This window comes from Rhea pennata, chromosome 6, assembly GCF_028389875.1.
Source record: "Rhea pennata isolate bPtePen1 chromosome 6, bPtePen1.pri, whole genome shotgun sequence".
In the NCBI taxonomy this organism is placed as follows: Eukaryota; Metazoa; Chordata; class Aves; order Rheiformes; family Rheidae; genus Rhea; species Rhea pennata.
The window spans coordinates 39,413,600-39,438,174 of record NC_084668.1 but is presented as its reverse complement, the minus strand read 5'-3'; the positions used below and the strand labels follow the sequence as shown (position 1 = coordinate 39,438,174).

The window sequence follows — 24,575 nt, the reverse complement described above, 5'->3', positions numbered from 1 at the left end:
CTGACCCCCCCGTATATATATATATATACACACACACACAATGAATGCAGTCCCCAACACACACATGCGCACGTGCGCGCGCACGCACACACACACACACAACCCCCCCCCCAAAATGCATGCATGTGCACATGCACACACTCATGTGAATGCACCCTTCCCAAGCACTGACACTCCCCCCCCACGTACACACACCTACACCTCAAGACAGAAAGGCACTCACAACACCCCCCCCGACACACACATACACACACACACACACACTCACTGACACCCTCCGCCCCCGCATATATACACAGGCATGTATGTGTGATTGCACCCTCACACACACGCACACACATGCACTAACAACCCCCAAAAGTGCAGGTGTGTGCATGCTCACACACATACACACACTCACGTGAATGCACCCCCCCACACACACACACGCACTGACATCCCCCAGCACACACGCACACACTCCTGCATTCCAAGACATAAAGGCCCTGCCACGTGTGAATGCAAACCCCCTGCCCCCCCCAAATACACACACACACACACACACACACACACACACACACACACACACTGACCCCCTCCCAGATATAAATACATACATATGTGTGAATGCACCCTCACACACACACTGACCCCCCTCGCATATACATACACACACATATGTGTGAATGCACCACACACACAGAACTAATTCCCCCCATGTGCACATGCATGTACACACATATGCACGTGCACACTCACAACCCCCCCACACATATGAATCCAATTCCCCCAACACACACACGTGCACACACTAACAACCCCCAAAAGTGCATGTGTGTGCACATGCACATGCACATACATTCTCTCTCTCTCTCTCTCACACACACACACACACACACAAGCACTAAGACACCCCACATGCATGTGCGTACACACACACGCGTGCGCGCGTGCGCTCGCGCGTGCCTGCGCTCACATCCCCACCACACACATATGAATGCAACCACCTGACACAAACTGCACGCGAGCGCACGCACATACACCAAATACCCCCAAAAGTGCATGCATGTGCATGAGTGTGCACACACACAGACACATGTGAATGCACCCCCCCCACCCCCGCCCAAGCAAACACACACAGCGCTGCACCCCCAAGACACAAAGGCACTCACAACACATGTGTGAATGCAACCCCCCCCCCAAACACACATACACACACACACACACGTGCGCACGGACAACCCCCAAAAGTGTGTGTGCGTGTGTGTATGCACACACACATACAAAGACACACTCATGTGAATGCACATACACCCCCACAAGCACTGATGCCCCCCCCAGCAAACACACACACACACACACACACACACACACCCCAACACCCCAAGACACAAAGGCACTTACAACACCCGCCCCCCACAGACGTGTGAATGCAATCCCCCGACACACTCACACACACACACACACACACACACTGACCCCACCCCAGCATACACACACACACAAGCACTAAGACCCCCCCCATGTGCACAAGCAAAATACACACGCGTGCATGCTCACACCCCCCCCAGATATGAATGCTGTCCCCCAACACACACCCGCACAGGCACGCACGCGCGCACACACACACACATGTACTAATAACCCCCAAATGTGCATGCATGTACACACATCCACGTATGCACACACTCACATGAATGCACCCCCCCCACACAAAGCATTAACACACACACACTAGCGTGCAAGCACACGTGTGTGCACACACACACCCCTCCTACACCCGAAGACACAAAGGCACTTACAACACCCCCCACACACACACACATGTTAATTACCCCCAACACACAAACACACATGCACTGATCCCTCGCATATAAATATTTATATACACACACACACACACACACAACGAATGCAATCCCTAACACACACACTTGCACAAGTACACACACTAACACCCCCCCAAAATGCATGTGTGCACACACACTCGTGTGAACGCACTGACACACACCCCCAGCGCGCGCGCGCGCGCGCACACACACACACACACACACACACACACACACACACACACACACACACACCCCTGCACCCCAAGACAGAAAGGCACTCACAACACCCCTGACACACACACTCTCACTGACCCACCCCTGGATATATACACACGGACACATATGTGTGAATGCACTCTCACACACACCTGCATACACACACACACACACACACACACACACAACCTCCAAAAGTGCAGGTGTGTGCATGCGCGCACACACTCACACACACACGTGCACTCAGAACACCCCCTCCACACACAGGTGAATTCACCCCCCCAAACTCACACACACATGAATGCAATCTCAACACACAACCCTGTGAATGCCCCCCCCAGAAGCACTGACATCCTCCCATACACACACACACACACAAAAGTGTGAATGCACCTATCCACCCCCCCCACAGAACACCCTCCATGTGCACGTGTACACACACATATGCATGCGAATACTCATAACACCCACAAGAACAATTCCCCCAACGCACTTGCACGCATGCACTAACAACCCCCAAAAGTGCATGCGTGTGCACGTGCACATGCACACACACACATGCATGTGAATGTACCCCTCCACACGCAAATGCACTGACACCCACTCAGTATGTGCACACGCGCACACACACCCCTGCACCCCAAGACACAAAGGCACTCACAACCCCCCCATGCACACGTGTGAATGCAACCCCCCATACACAAACACACACACACAACACACACACACACACACACAAAAGCACTGAGACCTCCCCCCATGTGGAGGTGCATAGACATACACACGTGCAAGCGCTCACACTCACAACAATCTCACACACACACGTGTGAATGCAACCCCCCTGACACACATACCCCCATGCACGCGTGCACACATACACACATGTGCACACGCACATGCACACACACAATGGGCACTAAAAAAAAGAAGTGCTTGCATGTGCACGTGCACGCGCGTGCACCTACACACACACACACACACACACACACACACACACACACACACACACACACACTCTCTCACAGGAATGCACCTCCCCCCACATACGCACACACAAGCATTGACACCCTCCCAGCACGCACGCACACACACACACACACACACACACACACACACACACACACACACACACACCCGGCACCCCAAGACACAAAGGCACTCACAACACTCCCCCCCAACATGTGTGAATGCAGCCCCCTCAACACACACACACACACATGCACTAGGACCCGCCCAGGTGCATGTGCATACACACGCACATATGCACACACACACACGAATGCACCCCCCCACACACACACAAAGTACTGACACCACCCCTACCATATACAGACACCCCTGCACCCCAAGACACAAAGGCACTCACAACACCCACACACACGTGAATGCAACCCCAAGACACACACACACACACTGACCCCCCTGCATATATGCACACACATGTATGTGTGAATGCACCCTCACACGCTCATACAGAGCCCTGCACCGCAAGACACAAAGGCACTCACAACACCCCCCCTTACACACACGTGAATTCACCAACACAAACACACACACACTGACTCCCCCGCACATATATAAACAGACACACATGTGTGAATACACTCTCATGCACACCTGCACACACACACACAATCTCCAAAAGTACAGGTGTGTGCATGCACACACACAACACTAAGATCCCCCCATGTGCATGTGCGTATACACACACACACACACGTGCACTCACGACACCTCCTCCACAGTTAATTCACCCCCCCAAACACCCACACATATGAATGCAATCCCAACACACACACACACACGCATGCACACACGCACACCCCCCCAAATGTACCCCCCCAAGCACTGACACCCCCCTGCATATACACATATACACACAAGTGTGAATGTACTCACCCACCCCCACACAGAACTAATACTCCCCATGTGCACATGTGTACACACACATATGCACGCACACTCACAACACCCCCATGCACATATGACAATTCCAACACACATGCACGCACACACTAACAACCCCCAAAAGTGCATGCATGCGCACATGCATGTACACACATGCAACTGTACCCCCTCCACACACAGATGCACTGACATCCCCCAGCGTGTGCGCGCACACACGCACCCCCTGCACCCCAAGACACAAAGGCACTCATAACACCCCCCCACACGTGTGTGAATGCAACCCCTCCCGACACACACACCCGCACAAAGAACCCCCCAAAGTGCATGCACTTGCATGCACATGGGCACGCATATACACACACTCAGGTAAATGCACCCCCCCCACACACACTGACACCCCCCCTCCAGCGTGCACACACACACACCTGCACTCCACAACACAAAGGCACTCACAACACCACCCCAACACACACAAGCACTAAGACCCCCACCACGCGCACAAGCATGCACACACACAAGCACTGACAACACACCCCCCACACATACGAATGCAATGCCCCAACACACATACACACACTTTCACGTGAACACACACCCCCACACTCAAGCACTAACACCCCCCAGCGTGTGTACACACACACATGCCAAGACAGAAAGACACTCACCCCCCCATACACGTTTGTACACACACACACCTACGCTCTCACATCACCCCCCCTAAATACACATGCATACACACAGGCACTTGCACCCCCTGACACTCAGACACCCCCTCCACACACACACACACACGCACACTCACACCCACTCCTGCCCCCTCCCACTCAGAAACACAGGCACCCACATCCCGTCCCCCCCCCTCCAAACACACACACCAGCCACCCTCCACCCCGTGTTCCCTCACGTGGTTGCCTCCGTGGGTGCCGGGGGTTGTCCCCTGGGGGAGGTCCCGGAGCCCCGGGGAGGGGGGGGGGGGGAAGGAAGCACAGCCCCTCACCATCACGTTTGGGTCACAGGCGGGGGCTCGCCCGGTGCCTGAAGTTACTTTCACCAGCTCAAACAGCCTCCAAGAACCCCTCACCCCATCCACAGCTGAAAGCCAGAGGTGGATTTCTTTAAAAATAGTAATAATAAAAAAAAACTCCCTTTCATTGCATATTCACAGAAATACATACACACACACAATTTTACTAAAACTACACAGATGCTTAAGTTCGGGATTAGCCTACATTTCTTTTAACTACTTCACACAATGAGCAGGAACGAAAAATACTGTGGCCCAAAGAGGAGCTGAAAATACCAACAAGAAAAATTCCAAAGCTGTGGCAAAAACGTACAGACATCAAGTATAATCAGAATTTCAATACCAGAAGTAGAATTTCATCTTTTACTTGCCTTCCGGCAAGTTTTTTAAGCCTTCATCCAGTGACTTCTGGAAAAAGCTCAGATCGTTTCCGCTCATCAAAGGCAACGGTATATTGCGGATTTGGTACACAAGAGACCATTTTATTGCCAACTCGAAGTGTTCCAGAAACACACCACCTCTTTTCTTTCTTTTTTTTTTTTTTTTTTTCCAAACTAGGCAAGAAGAATTAAAAAAAAAAAGTGTAAATACAATTTCAATAGTGATTTCTCTTAACTTCTCAAGCATATCTCATCAACAGGATATACAGTACAGTTTGGAAGAGTAAACATTTTAAAAGTAAGCAAACAACTTTTTCAACCAACATACACAATTTCTCGCTGCGTTTACGCCAAACTCTCCTTTTGACATGGACAAGTTATGAAGTTAGTTTTCTTCTTCGGTACAACATGGACACAGGACTAGTACAATCCGGGCTGGTTTTGCTGCTGCTGCTGAAGTTAAAGACCACTCGACAGTGCGAAAGCCTCGGTCCTGCCATCCATCGCCCTTCATCATCTCGCGTAGCGCTTAATGTAATCTTCAACTTTATTCCGAAAGTCCTCCTAGACGGAAGCACAGTCAGACTTACAACCAGCACGCCACCGAGGCGCTGAGAGGGGATCACGGTGACGCTAAACGCCCACGCGTTGGCACCAGCAAGGTGCAATTTCCGCCTAGGGTTCTCCAGGGAAAGGTGGGCGACTGTCCCGGAGCCCCCGGTCCTGGCCCCGGGGGAGGGAGCCTCTGCTTCCCGGTAGGACCGTACGGAAGGAACTGCTGGAAGAGCCGCGCGCCCTGTCGCAGCTCCGTCCCAAACAGTTATTCCGCCTGCCACCTCCGGCAATCGCACGGGATCGCGGCTAGTGTATAATTAAGCTAAATCAGTTACTGCCCCGTTGTCATTTATTGTAGCCTGGAGAATTAACACTCCATCACCCGAGCGGCTCGGTGGGAATACGCTCGCACCTACAACCCTCCACGAAAACCACGCAGGAAGCAGTACGTAACCTCCGTGTTAACGGGAGCGCGCAGCGCTCTGGTATTTTATCGTGAAAGCACAGAGATGCCGAGCCAGGGAGAGATCCTGGCGTCCCCCTCAGCGGATACTTGTCCCGGCTGGCACGTCGTCCCCGTGCTATTGAGTCTGAACTTCTCCTCGCCCACCAGTCTCGGGAGGCGTCAATATTTCCTTAGCCCCGAGAGCGCGCTTCCAACACGTGCCCCCGTGGGCTCCGCTTACAACGGCTTGGTTTTCCTCCCAGTGAATTTTAAAGTCCAAATTCAAAGGCTCAAATTTTAAGAATTATGTTTGATTAGAAATGTTGTCCGTGACTTTGTTTTCCAAAGTGCCTCCAAGAGATGCCCATGAGTTATTTGCTCACTGCTCTGGATGTCTCGAAAGAGCTTCGAAACACAGTTTAAGGCCCAAAACATTAGACCAGGGGAAACAAAAATACGAACACGCTTTAGCAAAAACACCACCACCACCAATGTTTTTTTTTCCCCTCAAGAGAACTACAAATCTGTGCTTTAGATGGAATAACACCAGATGGTATAAATTATAAGCATTCATTACAAAAAAACATTGTAAAATGCTGGACTTCTCAGCATCAGGCATATACCAGGCAGCTTTATTTTTTTGAGAATGGTTTTGATACCCGAGTATCATGTTGAAGTGGTTTTGAATTAACTACTTCTAAACAACACGTCTATTTGAGAGGTTCCCAGATCACGGGTTGTTTCTGGTAAGAGGAAGCTGTAGATAGCTTGTATCTGTTAAAATAGCAAACAAAAAAGTGACCTTTTGAATTCATATTCGGCTCTGACCTGTTATGGACTACCCTGATACAAATTAAAAGTTACTTTTAATAACAAATGATGCCAGAAGCCCTTCAATTAATGGTTATTATGAATATTTTCAATATCACTGACTGTCTTCTCACAGCACGAAAATTCATTTTCAGGCTGCTCTCAGGTAAGTAAAAATCAGAGCAAGTTAGTGAGAACACTGCACTATATACACACTGCACTATATAATGCACAAGCATTGCAGAGCTAAATAAAAGGCAGCCAGCTACCTGGAGGCCCAGCTTAGCAATACTACCTTTTTTTAAAAAAAAATATTGACCAAAAATAGGAAAATTTGTAGCAGCTTTTTTACTGTTCCCCTCCCCCCCCCCAATCATTTTGGGTCACTAACATTCTTAGCCATAATCCTGATGGAAGCTGAATTAACAGAGGGCTTGACAGCACGTCATTGCCTGCTCTTGGGTTTCCCTGCGAGAGGGGCCACTAAAAGGAATTGGTAACGAGAATTAAAAAAATACACTACTGGACCCGCAGCGGAGTCACTCTGCCCTGTAGAGCAGACTATCGCCATCGAACGGCAGCGCCGCACAGGCGGCTCGGAAGCATTTTCACCCTTACTTTCACCGACTTTTCAGACGGAAAGACAGGCTCTCTGAACCGACTTCACAGAAGCAGGACCTCAACGGAGAAAGACCGCTCCAAAAATCCATCCTGTCACTTATGCTTACTCTCCCGATGAAGGAACTGACAGCACTGGCGAGAATACATTAACACACAGCTTGGTTCACGCGAGCGTGGCTGCTGAGCGGGAGGTTCTCATTCCATAGCTGCAATATTCCCTCTTCACATGCCATATGGCTTAACAGTTCCTGATTAACAGCGTACGCTTCTCTGGACGCGCATCTGTTCATCTGCGGTCCTCACTGATCAGAAGCAAAAAAACTTAATCAGAGCGGTACGTTACACTGCGTTGCAAAACAGGCACAACAAAACCCTGCCGTGAACGCTAAGCGGGGGGAGATGGAGACGGGCTGCTCACCTCGCACGCGGAAGCTCCGGGCAGACGGCCCTCGCCGCGCGGCACGCACCCGCCCTGCGACTCTCCGCGGCGGCGCATCTTACCCTCCCTGAGCTCCCCTTCGAGGAGGGATCCGAAGCGCAGGACTAGAAAAACGGGCTAGGAGGCAGCTTTCGCAAAGTCAGGAGATTTCTTTTTTTTACGCAGGCCGACCTACTTGAATGAAACTTCTTTCGCTTTGATTCTTTACGTGGATGACCCCGAGGAAAAGTCCCCAGCTTTAAGCCTGCATTAGAGCTCTGGGCCTGGACTATCCTGTGTCACAGAGAAAGGCACCGATGAGAAATAATATGTTACATCCAGGTGGTCTTGGTGCTGAGAGGGAGAAGGGTCAGGGACCTTGTTGCTGAAGAGCCCCCACTACCAAAGCAGCTGGCAAAGGAGATGGCGGTTCACGTCAAAGACCCTTTAAGCTCCTGCAGTATAAGCCAGCAAAAGCCAGAACTCTCATCTAGCCAACGCTGACGGCCGCTGTGTCTGGTGGGGCCGCAGTCGTGTCCCTCTGGACAGGGATCACGTCCCACAGCTAGCTCGGCTACAGGCCCTGCTGGACATCTCTATGCTGAAGTTATTTCTTCTGTCACTAGAGTTGTCAGGCCAAAGACTGATGAAGAGGGAGACTCGAGGCTGATCGTTACCTTGACGTTTTACTATAGAAGGACAGATGCTATAACACATAAAACTTCATCATCAGAAACAACTCATTAAGCCCTGACAGGGGGTCAAGTGTGTGCCTGGATGAGGTTTTCAAGGAGGAAGTTTAATCACAAAATACCTTTATTTGCCCTTCATCAACCACCGCTTCACAAATTTCAAAGTGGAAGATACCCGGAGCAAGAGAGTAACACAAATGCCTCGGGGTTCCCCAGAGATGAGCTGGGTGGTTGGGAGGTACAAGACCCATCCTGAGATGTCTGTGCCTCATGTCTACGCTGGGAGCTAAGGTCTCCTCCGCACAAAATGGAGTGACGTGATCCAGAGACCTAAATTAGGAAGCTGAAGCTCAGACAGCGCTACCTTTAACACAACAGCCATCCCATGGGCCAGCACAGAAAGCACACGTATCGAGTAATACGGTGCAACAAGCAGGGTCGAACTTGTGACGAGTGTATGACGACCAGCTGGGAACAGGAAACCAGTTAAGAACATATATAAAACAAAACATAAAGCACATCCTGCAGGAGAGCAGAGCAGGTCCATTCCCAGTTCCAACAGGACGCTAGTGTGTGGGCACTACCCACCATCCCATGTGCTACGAGTACATGTTAAGCAAACATTGAAAAGCAAAACTTAACTCGTTCTTCTTCTAGAAAACTCATCAACTTCTACATAAAAAAAAAAAAAAAAAAACAGACTGATGTATTGTTAAAACAACTCACTTAAGTCTCAATTGATGAACTTATCATCTTAAAGACATACAGCACTGAAATGAGCTTTAAAAATTTAACCTAAAATACGGCAGGCTGTAAAATTTTACTACTACAATGTATTTTACCCCGAGCAAATAACCTCTGTACCTAGCCAGAATGGAAGTTCAGCACAAATTATGTATCTTTGAGAAATTCCTGCAGAGAAATATAGAGAAGTATGGGGGCGGCGGGGGGGAAAGCACATTGAAGCAGGCATTTAAGAATTAGGAATCTTTTGGAAAACAGATGTTTGACCTGAACTGGCATCTCTAAGAGAGGTTGACTCTCGAGCTCTTCAACATTTTATACCACAGCGATTCTACTGATTAACTGCTCGCATATGATAAGCTTTTAATCTGAGAAAATATTTCTGCGCAAGTAACCAAAGCAAACGCAGTGCTTCTCTGGTAGTTGTCACATTACTTATAGTGAAGACCAGCGCTTTCTGAAAAAGTTGTAATGCAAATTTTATCTCGGGAATATTTTTACGGACACATACCTAAGAACCTATAAAATAAATTTTAAAAAGCAGGTTTAGTTCATTATCCTTCATATACCCACTGCTGGCATCGTTTTACGTACTGCAGTATTTGGCAAACTTTATCTTCTTGTTACTCCTCATAATACTGACTTCAGTTTCTGCCATCAATTCCTACATTTGCAGAAGTACGTTGGATGGTTTGTTGCTGCAAAATAAGGAAACAGCTACTACTGACTAGGGCGTCCTCTTTGGGGTCTGAAGGCCACATCTTCCAATTTCTGCAGGAAAATGCACAGCTTACCACAACTCCTCGTCAGTCACCACTACAAGGACCTAGATACTTTCACATGCTCCTTTTGATCCACCTTCGTATTTTTGACATTTGCAATTCTGCACAATTCAAGCCGAGACAAAAAATAAATGATGACAAAACCAGTCAATTGTCCTGCCCTTCCCCCCTCCTTTGTATTAAAGGGAACATTTAAATTAAAAAAGAACACAACTTTAATCCATATTTTATCACCACGGTTAAATTCCAAACAATTTCTATCAGCACCTTACCAGCGGTTTTACTGAAAACGCAGTTTAGTCGAATAAAAGGCTCTTCTGAGCACCAGTAACCAAGCAATGATTAGATGACATTACTCAGTTCCAGTCAGTTTTTTTCAGGAGGAGGACATAATAATCAGCTAGATTTGCCTATTAGCTCTGCAAAGTATCTTTAAAAACGACCTTTCCTTTCTCCTCTGCCTTGCAATAACGAGGAGTTACGCCCACCAGCCCCTCCACGCTCACGCCCATTTGAAAAGGAGCTGAACGAAACTTCCGAGTAACATGAAAATTGCAAATGCGAGGTGTCTCTCCAATTCTGATTGCTGCCTTGCTATCGTCTCCTTAGCTCAGCTTCTACATCATTTCATTTAAGAATTTGCCAAGCGCTGTAATTACATTTTAGCTATAAGACGACAGACTCTGCGAGAGAGCAGGGGGTGAAAGACCCACACGTAGGCATCGCCTTCGAACTTCTCTGCCTAGCAGCTGCGGTAGGAAACTGCATCGCTCTGAGCAGCCCACACTCTCCACTGCAGAATCACAAAGCTGCTCCTCAACGTCAGGCAATTCTCATTTTGCAAAGCGATGAGAAAAGGCTTTATTAGATCTCTTCTGTATCTAAGTCCTAAGGATGTCTGCTGTATTATTCCTGCAGAGAAAAAATAAAAAAATACTGCTCTATTTTTACTTTGACTATTCAGGAAAAAAGCTGGGTATTGTGGAGAAGAAGAGACATGTTTAGTTTACTTTTTTTTTCCTTAAAAATGTCAGTACATAGAGCATGTGGAAGTTACGTGAACAGTGTCAGTGACCTGCCTGCTAGTTCTCCAGTTTGACATCACTCAGAGGAGAGGTGGGAGACGCGTTGCAGAGATGGAGGGAAGCATCAGCGCTCTGAGCATGAAGCAGCGCACACGTGTATGTTCAAGATGCTCGAGACCTTAAGAAGAAATTATTTCCCTCATGTTTCTACAAACTTTTTGTGGTTCCTCAGTGAAGCATAAAGATAAAGGAAGAGAAGCACTCCGGGAAGGTTATCACAAGAGGAAAAGGCTATGGATTCGGAGGCCGGGTGTGAAAGCTGCTGGGGCAGCCAGGGATCACCACGTTTGAAACCCATCTGTGCCAAGGTAATGGAACGAGCCCAGCTGACGAGGGCAAAGCAACTGCCCAGGGAAACTGGTTCCCTGGATCAAATGTGACGTAGGTCCTGACATTCCCATCAAATCTGCCCTTTGGCTCACGGAGCAGCTTGGCCGGAGGCACGTTCCTCTGCTACAGCTATTTCCGTTGCTGATAACGGGTTGCTACAGGGCAAGGGCTCACCCACTGCCTCTGCTCAGACCCCACAGGTTAAGGTCCAAACCCAGCTAGGATCCCAAAACAGTTCTCGTGGTCCCTCAAGAGCAAAGACTTCTGCAAGTCCTCTGCTCATCGAGCTGCAGCACCGCACGACTCGGGTTTTGCCCCGACCGTGGCCTGTTTGCTCACTACCACTTAGTGTTTATGCCCAAGTAGCCGAAAATGAGGAAAATCTCCCGGGCATGCGCCGAGTCACTTCCGAGAGGCAGTGAGTGGAGACGCCCGTGATGTCGAGAGCACGGAGACCGCCACGCCGACTAGTGCCCCATGTCGGCAGCCGACACCCCACTCGTCCAACGCAACCAGGGTGAGCTCCGCGGCTGGTGCCAGACCCTCTGGCAAGCTCGGCGATGTAGCTCTTGGAAAGGGCTACACTGAGAGCCCTTAAAGAAAACTATCCAAGTCATCCCGATTTCTCGGCCTGCGCAACAAACACTTCCTCCCAGGAGGATGCCACTCATTCCCAAGAGAGGAAATGCCTTTGGGATCTCAGATCTTAATGGATAAATTACAACAGCAGAGGAAATCTGAGCTGCCTGGGCCTGGTGAGAGAGTTTCTGCAAGTCAAACCTTCAGCCGCTGCTCTGCAAACAAATCCTGGGGGCAGGTGAGATGCACGGGGAACTCGCTCTCAGAGACCACAGAGACTTCTTGTTTGCCTTCAACAACCTGCTGTACGTTTACATTTTTAAGCAATGCAATTTTCTAAAGAATGCAAAATGAAAGCTTCCCTTTTAAGCCACTTATTTGCCTAAAGCATGTAAAACAAAAGCACTGAAGCATCCGCATTTCTTCCACGTTTCTACCACTGCCTCAACAAGTTAAACCATCTGCAAAAGCTTAATCAATTTTACTGAACTAGAAAGATGCTCCATCCACAATCAAAGTGTTATGAAAGATGGATAATGGCTTCTATAAATACTTTTAGCATTAGAAAAGTAATTTTTTCCTATTTCCATCTGTTAGCACAATTAGCAGATGTGCTGTTGTTCATTTGCACATGCTGCTTAATGTGCTTTTTGCTTCCTGGGAGAAAGCTTCAAAGGCTGTAACATGTACGCATGACACAAAATGGGAAGCCAGTCGGAAAAATCCCCAAAGCAGTTTTCTACATACATGAATACGGCAGGAAAACAAAATACATGGTTGCCACAATTTCTGCGAGAACATCACACACCAAACAGGGTGGTTAGCCGTGCAGAGAAAGTGAAGGATTTACTGCAATAAATACGCAGATAAACAAACACAATGACTCACAGGGTGAATTCTTATGAGAAGATGGAGGTTTTTTTGATTGGGATGGTACTGTTGTCCCTAATAAGACAGTTACGCTGTAATCAACAGGCAATAAAAGCCCCACAACAGAAATTAAACATCTCCCAAAAATACATTGAGTTTGAAAGCCTTCTAAAGCTAAATTCTTCTTTAGCACGGTAAAAGTTTGAGAAGCAAAGGCCAGTCTCCAACATGACAGATCAAGCTCTTGAGAAGCTTGTTCTGCTGCTTACCGGCTTCACAAACCATAACTGCGAAGCTCATAGCTGTTCTTGACAGCCAGAGATGGATGGTCTGAAACAGCTCAAAGAAAATTTCAGAAATATGAAAATGCCTGGACTCTCTAGTTCTCATTCCTCTCTAGACTTCTAAATCTCTAAAAATTTTTTTTACCTGATACACTGCTAACGCTGAGATGCTGGTGTTCACCAAAACCAAACATAAAAAACTTGCACTATATTAGCTAATACTATTGAGGAAAATCTCAACACAAAACCTTTAAAAATATCTGCAAAAACACAAAAAACCCACATTCACTGTCTGTTATTGCCCAGCTGATGCTTTCAGGTGTCACGACTATAGGTAAACATCACCATCAGCAGTATGAAATCAAATCCGGGCTTTCAGCCGCTGGGCTTCTGACATCAAGACAGTGGCTGCGTATGCAGAGAAAGCAAAGTTGCAAGTTCTGGAATTGTTACAAGTACTCTGGGTTCCATTAAAAAAATACAGGAGAAAGTTTACTTACATGAAACATGACAGGTTTCTCTGATCAAAGGTGAATATATACTTCAGCTCCTTTGATAGGCTTTGTGGGTGCATTTAATTAGAGCATTTCTTGAGTGTTTCACAACCTCTTATAGAAGAAATCAGGAAATAGATACTCTACTCAGTATCCAAGAATAAATGTGAGCTGCTTATTTTACCTGAAGAAGGTTAAAAAAATCCTCACGCTTCTATCACATCACTGTTCCGTACTGTTAAAAATAAAAAGCAGCATTCTTGAAGAAAATCTTCAAAACCAGCTAATTCCTGTTCACAACAGAGTTTTCAGCATGTCAAGGACTGATGCTAAACTATCAACTTAAACAAGGGGACGAGGTTAAGTGCAAAACCTAACACTAGCCAATGGACAAAGATGGCCCATAGTCCAAGAGAAGCTGACACGCGACTAGGCAAAGTAGCATAGCAAGGATGAGACTGTGCTAATTTAAGCAATACATTGACTCAAATATTCTGGAAAACGATATAAGAAAATGTCAGGCTGACGATAGCAGCTCGAAGCAAACATAAGAAACGCAGTATGTTTCCCCTTGTCAGCTCTAACCAAGCCCTGTCTTGACAAGCACTAAACAGCCTTTCTGTTGCCTACCCTTCCTCGAGCTACAAGCCCATGGCATCAAGCAAGCTGTGGACAGAAGTCCAGTGTGAACAAGACGAAGATAAAAACAAATCAATTTGTGGTCCAAATACCTGGACTCAGATTCACAAATCAAGCAGTAGAGCCTGGAGAGTTGCTGGAGGCACAGATCTCGATAACTCTTCCTGTGTCTTTGGAAGAGCAAGGAGGAAAAAAAAATAACGTCCACCAACTAGGACAAGGGAGTGGAGATGGTTGGCTCAGCTTGAGATCTGCTGTGTGTTGCACAAAGGGCACCACTGAAAAGTGAGCTCAGCACTCAAATCTGAAGCACTAAAAGTGAGACTATTCATACCTTAAACGCATAAACGGGCTCCAGCAATTCCACGCTTTCCAGTTACCTAGCAGAGTAATCACTCAAACTTTTAAGTGAGACTTACCAATATTATAAACTTTGGGACAACCTGCTCAGATCCCCAGTACAACAAATAACCATTTTGTTTCCTCTTGGTGTGTAAGAGGGGAGAGAATTGCAGTAAAGAAGTCAAGGTGTAGCCTGTTTATGTCCTTATTTCTTTCTTTTGCAAAGATTAATTGGATTATCCCATAGGAAGAACTGTCTGGAGAGCTGTCCTGATGTCTCCTGACATACCTCAACAGGAGAGGAAGCATCAGGAAACCTGATAAAAGCTAAAGCAGTCTTGGGGTATGGAGATCACCACACTTGAGAAAACATTTCTTACACTAACATGATTAAGTAACAATATCCTCTTGCTGTTTGTATACAGAAGTACCTGTATCATCTCAAAGTCTTCCATAACCCTAGGTCCCACACCAAACTCTTGTGATCTTTTTTTAATTTACCAAGAAATAGGTGTGACATCGCGTACTTAACAATAAAATAATTGCAAGATCATGTCAAAGAGTGAAAGCAGAGAAGGAGAAATCTAGCTTTTAGATGAACTAAAAGCACCTAAAAATGATAAGAGAGATAAAGAATGAGATGTTCAGCCATTAAGAAGATGTTAACAGAGTACCTGTAGGTAGAGAAGCAAATATTATCAGATACATAATTTTACAATGATTAAGTGCTGTTTTCTGTAAACCTTGAGAATTAATAATGCAAGATGATGAAACAGTAGCTTCAGAGCCTTGACCTCAATTACCTATTAAGCAATCTTTACAGCACACATCTTTGTACTCGTGGCATTACAGCAGGCAGCACTGAAAATTAAAGAATAAGAGTTGTGCAAAAAACTCCTTAAAATTAACACATACAGCAGTCTGATTACTCATGAATTCAAACATGGCTAAACACTGAAGAGGAAAAAAGACAAAGTAAAAGGCAAGTAAAAATACGCAGCTCTTGCAATCGGTATGAAGTAGCAGGACTCCCCTCGGTGTTTTAATAGCTTGCGGATACTTCTCTTTACCAGAACACAGTCTCGTTTAGTCAATGTGCAAGAGCCTATTTGTAACCCACGTGTTTTTATCCCTATAGCTAGGAATATCTAGCAAAATTAAGAAAGCACTTTACAAGATGCATTCACTGAGCAGAGAACACAGCAAAAACTGACTGCCTACAGATTTGCAGACTGTAATTACTGCTCTTCCCCCACCACAGCACAGCCTCTCAGATATGCTTTAGGACCTCCTGCCTCCCCAGCAGTGGCTTCAGCCCTCCTGGGTTGCACCTGAGCCCCCTTGCAAGCAGCAAGGCAAAGCAGCACTGCAGCTGGCTACAAGCTGTGCATGACCTTGTGGGCTGGATGGCCGGTCACCCAGGCTGGGCTCCTGCTGAGCTCCCACAGCAGCATTTTCTGGTGGCACTTTATCACATTGTCCCATCTTCACTGCTGCTGAGAATTTTCTGGGACTTTGCTCCTTTGTTAAATTTGGCAGAAACAGACCTTATATTTAAAAGCTACAGGGATTTGGGGGGGGGGGGTGTCAGATGTACAGCACCCTTGCATAAGCTTTTATTCCTCGGGGGAGGGGGGGGGGACGGGACTGAAAAGCAAAATAATTGCTAAGGGTTCACTGAAATGAAGCTCATGGACAAACTTAAGAAGTATGGCCTAGATAAATGGATGATGAGGTGAACTGAAAACGGGCTGAACTGCCAGGCTCAAAGGGTTGTGATCAGTAGCACGACATCACTAGTTATCTATGCCAGGAGTCAAAACTGGGGCCAACCCTGTTCAACACCTTCATTAATGATCGGGATGGTGGAAGACAGCATACCCACAGCAAATTTGCAGGTGACACAAAACAGGGAGGGCTCGGCTGATACCACAGAGGGCTGTGCTGCTGTTCAGAGGGACCTCAACAGGCTGGAGAAATGGGCTGAGATGAACCTCATGAAGTTCCAGAACAGGCAGAGCAAAGTCCTGCACCTCGGGAGGAATAACTCCATGCACCAGTACAGCTTGGAGACTGACCTGCTGGAAAGCAGCTCTGCAGAAGACCACCTAGGAGTTCTGGTGGACAACAATTTGACCATAGGCTAGTCTTCCTCTTGACTCAGCCCTCATGAGGCCACACCTGGAATACTGTGTCCAGTGCTAGACACAGTACAAGAGAGACATGGAGCTACTGGAGAGAGTCTAGTGAAGGGCCACAAAGATGAAGAGACTGGAGCATCTCCCATATGAGGAAAGGCTGAGAAAACTGGGACTGTTCAGCTTGGAGGGAAAAAAAAAAAAAAAAGCTCAAGGGGGATTTTATCAAAGGGTATAAGGATCTGAAGGAAGGATGTAAAGAAAACAGAGCCAAGCTCCTTCAGTGGTGTCTCTGATCCTGTCAGTAGACAATGAGCATGAATTGAAATACAGGAAATTTCATTTCAGCATAACAACTTACTGTATGGGTGGCTGACACTGGAACAGGTTGCCCAGAGAGATTGTAGAGTCTCCATCCTTGCAGATGTTCAAAACCTGCCTGGACACTGATTTGAGCAGCCTGCTCTAGCTGACCCTGCTTTGAGCAGGGAGGTTGGACAGGCAATCGCCAAGGTCCCAGCCAACCCCAGTGACTCTGAGTCTGCGAAGCACATGCTTAAAGTGCCCCAAGGACGAATGGCTGGACAACCTACAGTCACAGAACTAAACAGCTCTCCTTAAATGTTTCAGAAACACTGTTTAACTGGCTATGCTGGGCTCAAGAACAATAAAAAGGTTTACATCAAGACAGTTGATATCATTATAATGTTTATATCATTTACAGTTACACTAAAAACACAAGCTCGTTTTCATTTCACCTGCAAGCTGCCCAGCAAAGTTTTCCAGAACTGTCTTACTCCTTTTCATCATTATCTCTCATTTTGTAATTCTGCAAGTTATTTTGCTGCTGTTGCAGAAATGCTGGAGTGGCAGCCCCCGAAACACCACCCAGCTTTTGCCAGAGAAGGCAAGCGATCAAAACCAGAAATCCTTCAAAAACAGTAGTGGCACTTAGGTTGACACATCTCTCCATACCAGAGTGATGCACCAAACACAGGAACATTTTGTTAAAAGTGTGATTTCTACTCTTGGGAGCGGAGGAGGGAAGTGTTGGGCTTGTCAACTTGATAATTCCTTTAGTCCCAGCTGCACAGAAATGCCTTTGTTCTGCACCTAATTACTATTATCTCAGATTCCAATATGTTCAAGACTAGATTGTTTAGCCTGTAAGATATGGATGAATTCCCTTCCTCCTCCTTCCCAGTTACAGTTTTACAACCTAGGGAAATTTAATCAAAAAATTACTTGAAACCTGAAAGTGCCCTGCAATGCTGTAACTTTCCCCAATTAAAATAATTTACATTAATCTTGTGAAACTGATTGCTTCCAATGATTAAAGGCAAGAATTTTCTTTTCCTTTCCACCTTTATTAGTCTTTTTTTGCACCACACTGCCTTGTACAGGAAATTACCCTCCTGATGGCAGTCTTTATTTTTGTTTTCAGAAAGACGCCAACTTTAACCACATGCATGGGACAGACTTTCCTTTCAGGGAGGGAGTTAGAGCTGGGAGCACTTGCACAGTACTATAATTACACTAGCTAAGGATGGGCAAGTGGTCTGGAGCCACTGCCAAGCCATTAATGGCAACACTTCTTTCAGGAGCACAAGGAGAACACTTGGAAAAACCCAGGTGAAGCCTCTTCGTCAGTGCTACAGACACAAGTGAGTTACTGGAGAAGGGGAAGAGACACATTAGGATGAGATTCTCAGCTGTGAATGCAGTCAGTGACACCACGATGATTTAAACCACAGCCCAATCTTAGTTCTGAAAACCAGAAAAGAGATTTATTTTGTAGGCAGTTTAAAAACATAGACGTCAAATTTAGTCTACAAAACTGATCGTTTCTTCTTTAAGCTTTTTAGTTTGGGGGTTTTATATATATAAATGAATTTATGGCATCTACAAGCAAGATGGGCAAGAAAACCAGGCTTTACTCCTTGAAAAAGGTGAACTTGTCAGAGCAGACATAGAATAGGCTACAAAGGCTGCCTGTACAGAAACCTTAGAACAACGCTGAGAAGCTGTTCAAGTCAAAATTAAGGAAAGGAGAAGAAACAGAATGTGATTTAAATGCCAAGGTATTAATACATGACAGAGAAGCCAAGCAAATGCCCAGACCCTATTTTATTGCCCTTCACAGGTCAATCGTTTCCTTCTCTGCATCACTGTGTCCTCATGTGTAAAGCAGCAAAGCGCTTTGCCTCCACTGATGAAATGCGATAAATAAGAGGAAGGTGTGATGTTTCGATGTGAACTGTGACTTAGCAGGAACCAAGACTGCCTGAGCATCTCCAGCCCTCGCTGCAGAGGCTGGGAGAGGAGGCAGCTGTGTCCTCCCACCAGGCTAACGCGTCCTCATCTGCTTCAGGGCTCCAGCAATTTGTACATCTTCAAGTTCTGTCTCCAAGAAACTATGCTCAAAGCTGTGCGCGGGATAGTCAAACTAAAATTGTAGGTGTCAGATCTTATTCTATTCACACAATGCCAAACATCTAAAAATTCTGCTGTAAACCAACACTAACCAGCTTCACTATGCTGCAAGTAAAAAAAAAACCAAAAAATAATAATAAAAAAATTCTTTAAAACCATTTCCTCACTTTGTTACCAAAAGGCATGAAAAGTGAAGTTACTTAGAATTATTACTGCTTAAAGAAAAATCAAGACAACATGAAAAGCTTGGCTTGACTGCAGTCAATTGAAAAAAAAAACCCAAATGCCAAAAATCTGAAGTTCCAAATCTTTTGACTTCAGCAGAGTTACATATTTGGCTTATATTCTCCTGAAAATTTAAGTGGTGAAACGTTAGTTTTCATTTATGATAAACCAAGAGTCTTAAACCAGATAGATCATCTTTGCTGTTAAGTCTTTCAGGCTCATCGACCTGAGTAAGCTTTGCTGCTGCCTCGCAGGCAGCCGTCTGTTAATTTTGAGGCAGCAGCAACACACACAAAATGCACAGAATATTCAAAATATGCCCAAACCTGGTTAACTGCCTCTTCCAACTATTGAATGTAATTCTTACATATTTTTCAGGACGCATTTCAGTTCATGGGTTCATATGCTCAATAATACTGTACAGAATCAAAATCAGATGCTGTTTTTCCGCGACAAGCAGTGTAAGTACTTTGCAAGTTATAAAGGACTTGCATTTTGGATAGGCTGATATCCCAATGCTCTTAGCTCAGTGCTTCACAGCAGTAAAACAAGAAAGCCCATCAAGTCTGTTAATACGTTCCTAAAGTCCTAAAGCAGAGAGGTACTCTCTAAATAGAGGAAAACAACTTTTATAATACCTAGAATCCTTACGGTCTCCTCAGATGAGGAAATTCTGTGGAATCACTGATTAGAGAGAAAGCCTGATTTTTTCCAGAGCTAAGCAGCAGGGCAAGATTTGCTGCCACAGGACCTTATGTGTACAACTGAGGCTACACACTCAAAAGGCAGCCATGGGTTCCCAAAGTAATAGCTTGCTTATACATTTGACTGATTAAAAATAAGTAACATGGAAAGTAATTTGCAAGTGACATGCAGATGTTTTATTACTGAAATAAAAATCTTCCTAGATCCCAGGAAAAAAAATTTAGCCTTTATAGAATTTATTGAATATGCAACACTGCTGACAAAGCAGCCAGTACACTATGACCAGCTGAAGTTTTCAGATAGTTTCCTCCTAATTCTGCCAGCACAGGGCTGGAATCCATTGAAAAGAATCGCTCCCTGCCAACACTTCATTTGGCCACTGAAATCAATCTTCTCTCTCTTTTTTTTTTCTTTAACTGAAATGATTGTGAGGCTAAACAGAGTCATATTTAAAGTTAGCATCAGCATCTTAATGAGATCCTAGAAGCATTTCTGTTTATTGCTGATCTTTTATGCCACGTTCAACAGATCACCAAACGATACTGCAGACTATTTTGACAAGTATTCAGTGTGCTGTCCTCACTTGACTGACTTGTATGCAGACTTGGTTTTGTAGTTATGAACAAGCAAGATACTCTCAGAGATGTCATCCCCTCATGCTGTGTCACTTAAGCCATCAACTGCTATACCCAAAAGTGCTGGCATAGGCTCACACTCTGGATGTGCAAGCATGCAAATGAGGAATCACTACCTTTAATCAAGAAACAACCAGCACCTGTAGGTACCTTAAGGGAAGTGGAGGAGGCTGCTTGCATTAATTTTGATGCATTCCCACCAGAATTCTGCTCTGCTTCTGCACAACAGGTGTGTCTGCACCTGGAGCTCCTCTAGTCACTTTAGAAAAGCAAGCTGCTACATCTCCACAAATTATAAAATAAATTGGACCAAGGCAGAAATTCAAGCGAGCAGCACAGAGCTGTCAGTCATAAATTTAAGGTTACGGGCAACCACAGAGCAGGAAACAGGCTGATAACACAGCATGCCAGATCTCGTAACTCTGCACAATTAGCAAAATACCAGGCTACTTCCATCACCTTGGAGCTAGATATTATCTTACATCCTTCCAGTAACAGTAAACCTGCATTTTGTTTTATCTCCATTCATTTATGCATAACTACATTAGGCTATGTTAACCCAACATGTCACTAACAGTTCGCTACCCCTCTCCACGCTGCGCTGCACCTTTGTTCTTGCCTGCTGTAAACAAGAATGAATGGCAGCTAATCTGCATTCAAGCTTCATTACCTCCCTTGGTCTTGCAGGAGTAGGTAATTTATTTTCACATCATGCTGAAATAGAGGCAGGGCAGCGAGCCGGTGGTATTTTGCAGAACAGCAGCAACATAAGCAATGCAAAATTAAAGATCAGTCCTGAGGAGTTCAGCATGTTTCAATTGCTTTTTACTTGAAAGAGGAACTGAAGGCATCCAGTGTTTTGCACCTAGATATCCTGTATAACCTATTAGCATTTTCCAATCTAGCTGTAAGCATCACACTCTGATTGGATCCTCCCGCCCTGTCAGTAATCTAATAAAGGTGCTTTACTAATACTTCAAAGAGATTGCAAAAAAAAAAAAAAATGCTTTGACTGTCTACATTCTCCATTAGCCTAACTTAGTAGAAAAGCACAAGTTTAAACATTTTCAGCTTTGTTATAGCACTATGTTACCAGTCAGGATTTAGGGAACAAATACTCAAAATGATACAAGATTGTGCCCACTTTTTAGTTTCTCAAAAATTATTTAGCTAAAACATCAGAGCTTCTAACATTTGGGAATTTTCACCGTGGATTGTCAAGACAGGGCCTGGCATTCAATCAGACAGAAGACAAGAAAGGTTCACGTTGAAGAAGAAAGGCCAAGATACCAGAAGGGCTCTAGGCTCCAATTTCTGAGCAGAAATGAAGGTCAGAAGAAGGCCTTTGTAGCCAGAAGGTTGTAGTTAGGAAGGTTGTTCTTCACCCGTAACAACAGAAGGGCCAAAGAGAAACCTCGCACTGTCAAGCCTCTGAAAAGATGTGTGAAAGACAATTTAGTGAGAGGACTCTGATGTAATCTGGCAGAAGAGACTGCAGAGCCTTCTGCAAACAGAAAGGAGGACCATAAGGTCTAGTTAGATCTACCATTTCCCCATGGAAAGGCCTGCTGTCTCTGCTGTGGAGGGAAGAGTACTACCAGCTCTACAAAAGTCAGCACTCAGGGGAGCATCTCCTCTGCTTCAGGTAGCACAAAACCTGGGGGAAGCATTGCAAAGAGGAACCGGGCAGACTCCAATACAGTATCTACTGAAGTGGCCAAAACAAAGGTTTTCCTCCCTCTACTCTGCTGCTAACATGACAATATCAGTCACTTCTGCATGCTCCACTTCTTCCTCCACCATGGCCACGTGTAGGTGGACAGACAGGATGCAGAGGGATAGGATATGGACACTGGAGGAGGTTATCAAAGGATTAAAGTACTCGTTTGTCTTACAGCGTATGGCTGAGATGGCAAATTGTGCCAGGCTTGTCGCCCTTGCCAACCGAGAATTGGACTAAAAATAATGCACTAGTGAATGAAGTGAGCTACGTCACTTTTTAAAATGTACCTTAGGGGAAAGGCACTAGGAAAAACAAAAACAACGTTTGCCAGAAGAAGCCTTTTAGAGTGCACTGTCCAAACACAAACCAAGCCACAGAGAAACCCCAAACATTCACACAGAAACAGAATATAAACTCATGTAATACGCTGCTGGCATTTAACTTTTAACATACTTTCATGCTCTTAGTTATGCTGCAAAATAGAAAAAAAAAACATTTCAGCTGTTTTCAGTTTCTTCAAGGAACTTTGCCCATCAGAGGAACACAGCTATTCCACATAATTCTTAATTAGCTCAAAAATAAATATCTTGTTTAGAGCTATTTCTAGTGTGTTTTTTAGCTACATATTTATAATTTCTATTCTGAAATGTACAGTGAATAGATGTAGCATCTGTGGACTTTTTTAAAATGTTTTTATCTCAAAATCTTTTACCAAATCCTTGCATAGTTCCAATGAATAAACTGCACAAACAAACCGGTTTTGACCCCCCAAAGTTGCCAACAGTCACTATAGTCCAGAGGATGATATTTCTCCTTCTCAGACAGATTTATCTCAAGAAATTTAACTGATAATTAAGTAATAGCGAGTGGAAGGACCACCACACGAACGCTTTAGTTGCCAGCCACACAAACCCACACAAACCCAGTTAACTCAGTGGTGGAAGAACCCTTCTCACCAGTCATTTGGTCTCCATTTACAAAGAGGCAAAAATCAACCCAGATGCCCAGGTTAACGCAGGGAAGGAAAGGCAACGCACTGAACTGTGCGTTCCCTACTGTGGTCACGGTACCTCCGCTCTTGGGTTTGGAGAAGAACGACAGAAAGCACGAAAGGGGGGACGCCCTTCAGGTAAGATGTCAGGAACGCTACGCAACACAAAGCCATGTCAAGCTTCAGTTCCTCCTCTCTGTCAAATCAACACATAAACCCTAAATGAGGGTTGTAAATTTAGTCAGCTGTTTAAAACACATTTAAAAGTGTATCTCACTGCTACTAGAGGTCATGCCACACTAAGCTGTAACCTAAAACCTGATCAGGCCTTCATCCTTCAGCAATCACCCTCCACCTGATGACACCAGCTGAAAGCACTGCTGGCTCTTATTAGGGGGAAGAGCAAAGATGATAAACTGTAAAGGAGCCTGTGTTGGCCATCAGCTGCTTCCAGATACCCTTTATGCTACTGTGAAGTTTTGGGTTGTTCTGCAGAAGCAGTAAGGGAAGACGGCTGATCTCTGCTGAGCAGGAAGACTTACCACAGGAATCAAGCAAGCTAAGCTGTATTTGCCTCCAAATATTAGAGCCTTTATAGAGTTATGATGCTCAATGCAGAAGAAAGAGGAGAAGAAGAAGAATGCAGAAGAATGCAGAAGAACTCCATTCTAGTTCAACTTTCAAAGCAAAGATCTC

The 24,575-nt window shown here is 45.5% G+C and overlaps 1 protein-coding gene across 2 annotated transcripts in view; it reads right to left on the bottom strand.

Annotated features, from left to right (window-relative positions):
* Positions 1–5,093: 5,093 nt before the first annotated feature.
* Positions 5,094–24,575, bottom strand: part of UBE2F (ubiquitin conjugating enzyme E2 F (putative)) — an 80,339-nt gene continuing 60,857 nt past the window's right edge. For both annotated transcript variants that reach the window (XM_062578368.1, XM_062578369.1), the window contains one exon: positions 5,094–5,903. In XM_062578368.1, the coding sequence (XP_062434352.1) occupies positions 5,853–5,903 (51 nt within the window). In that variant the 3' untranslated portion in view covers positions 5,094–5,852. The remainder of the gene's footprint in view (positions 5,904–24,575) is intronic.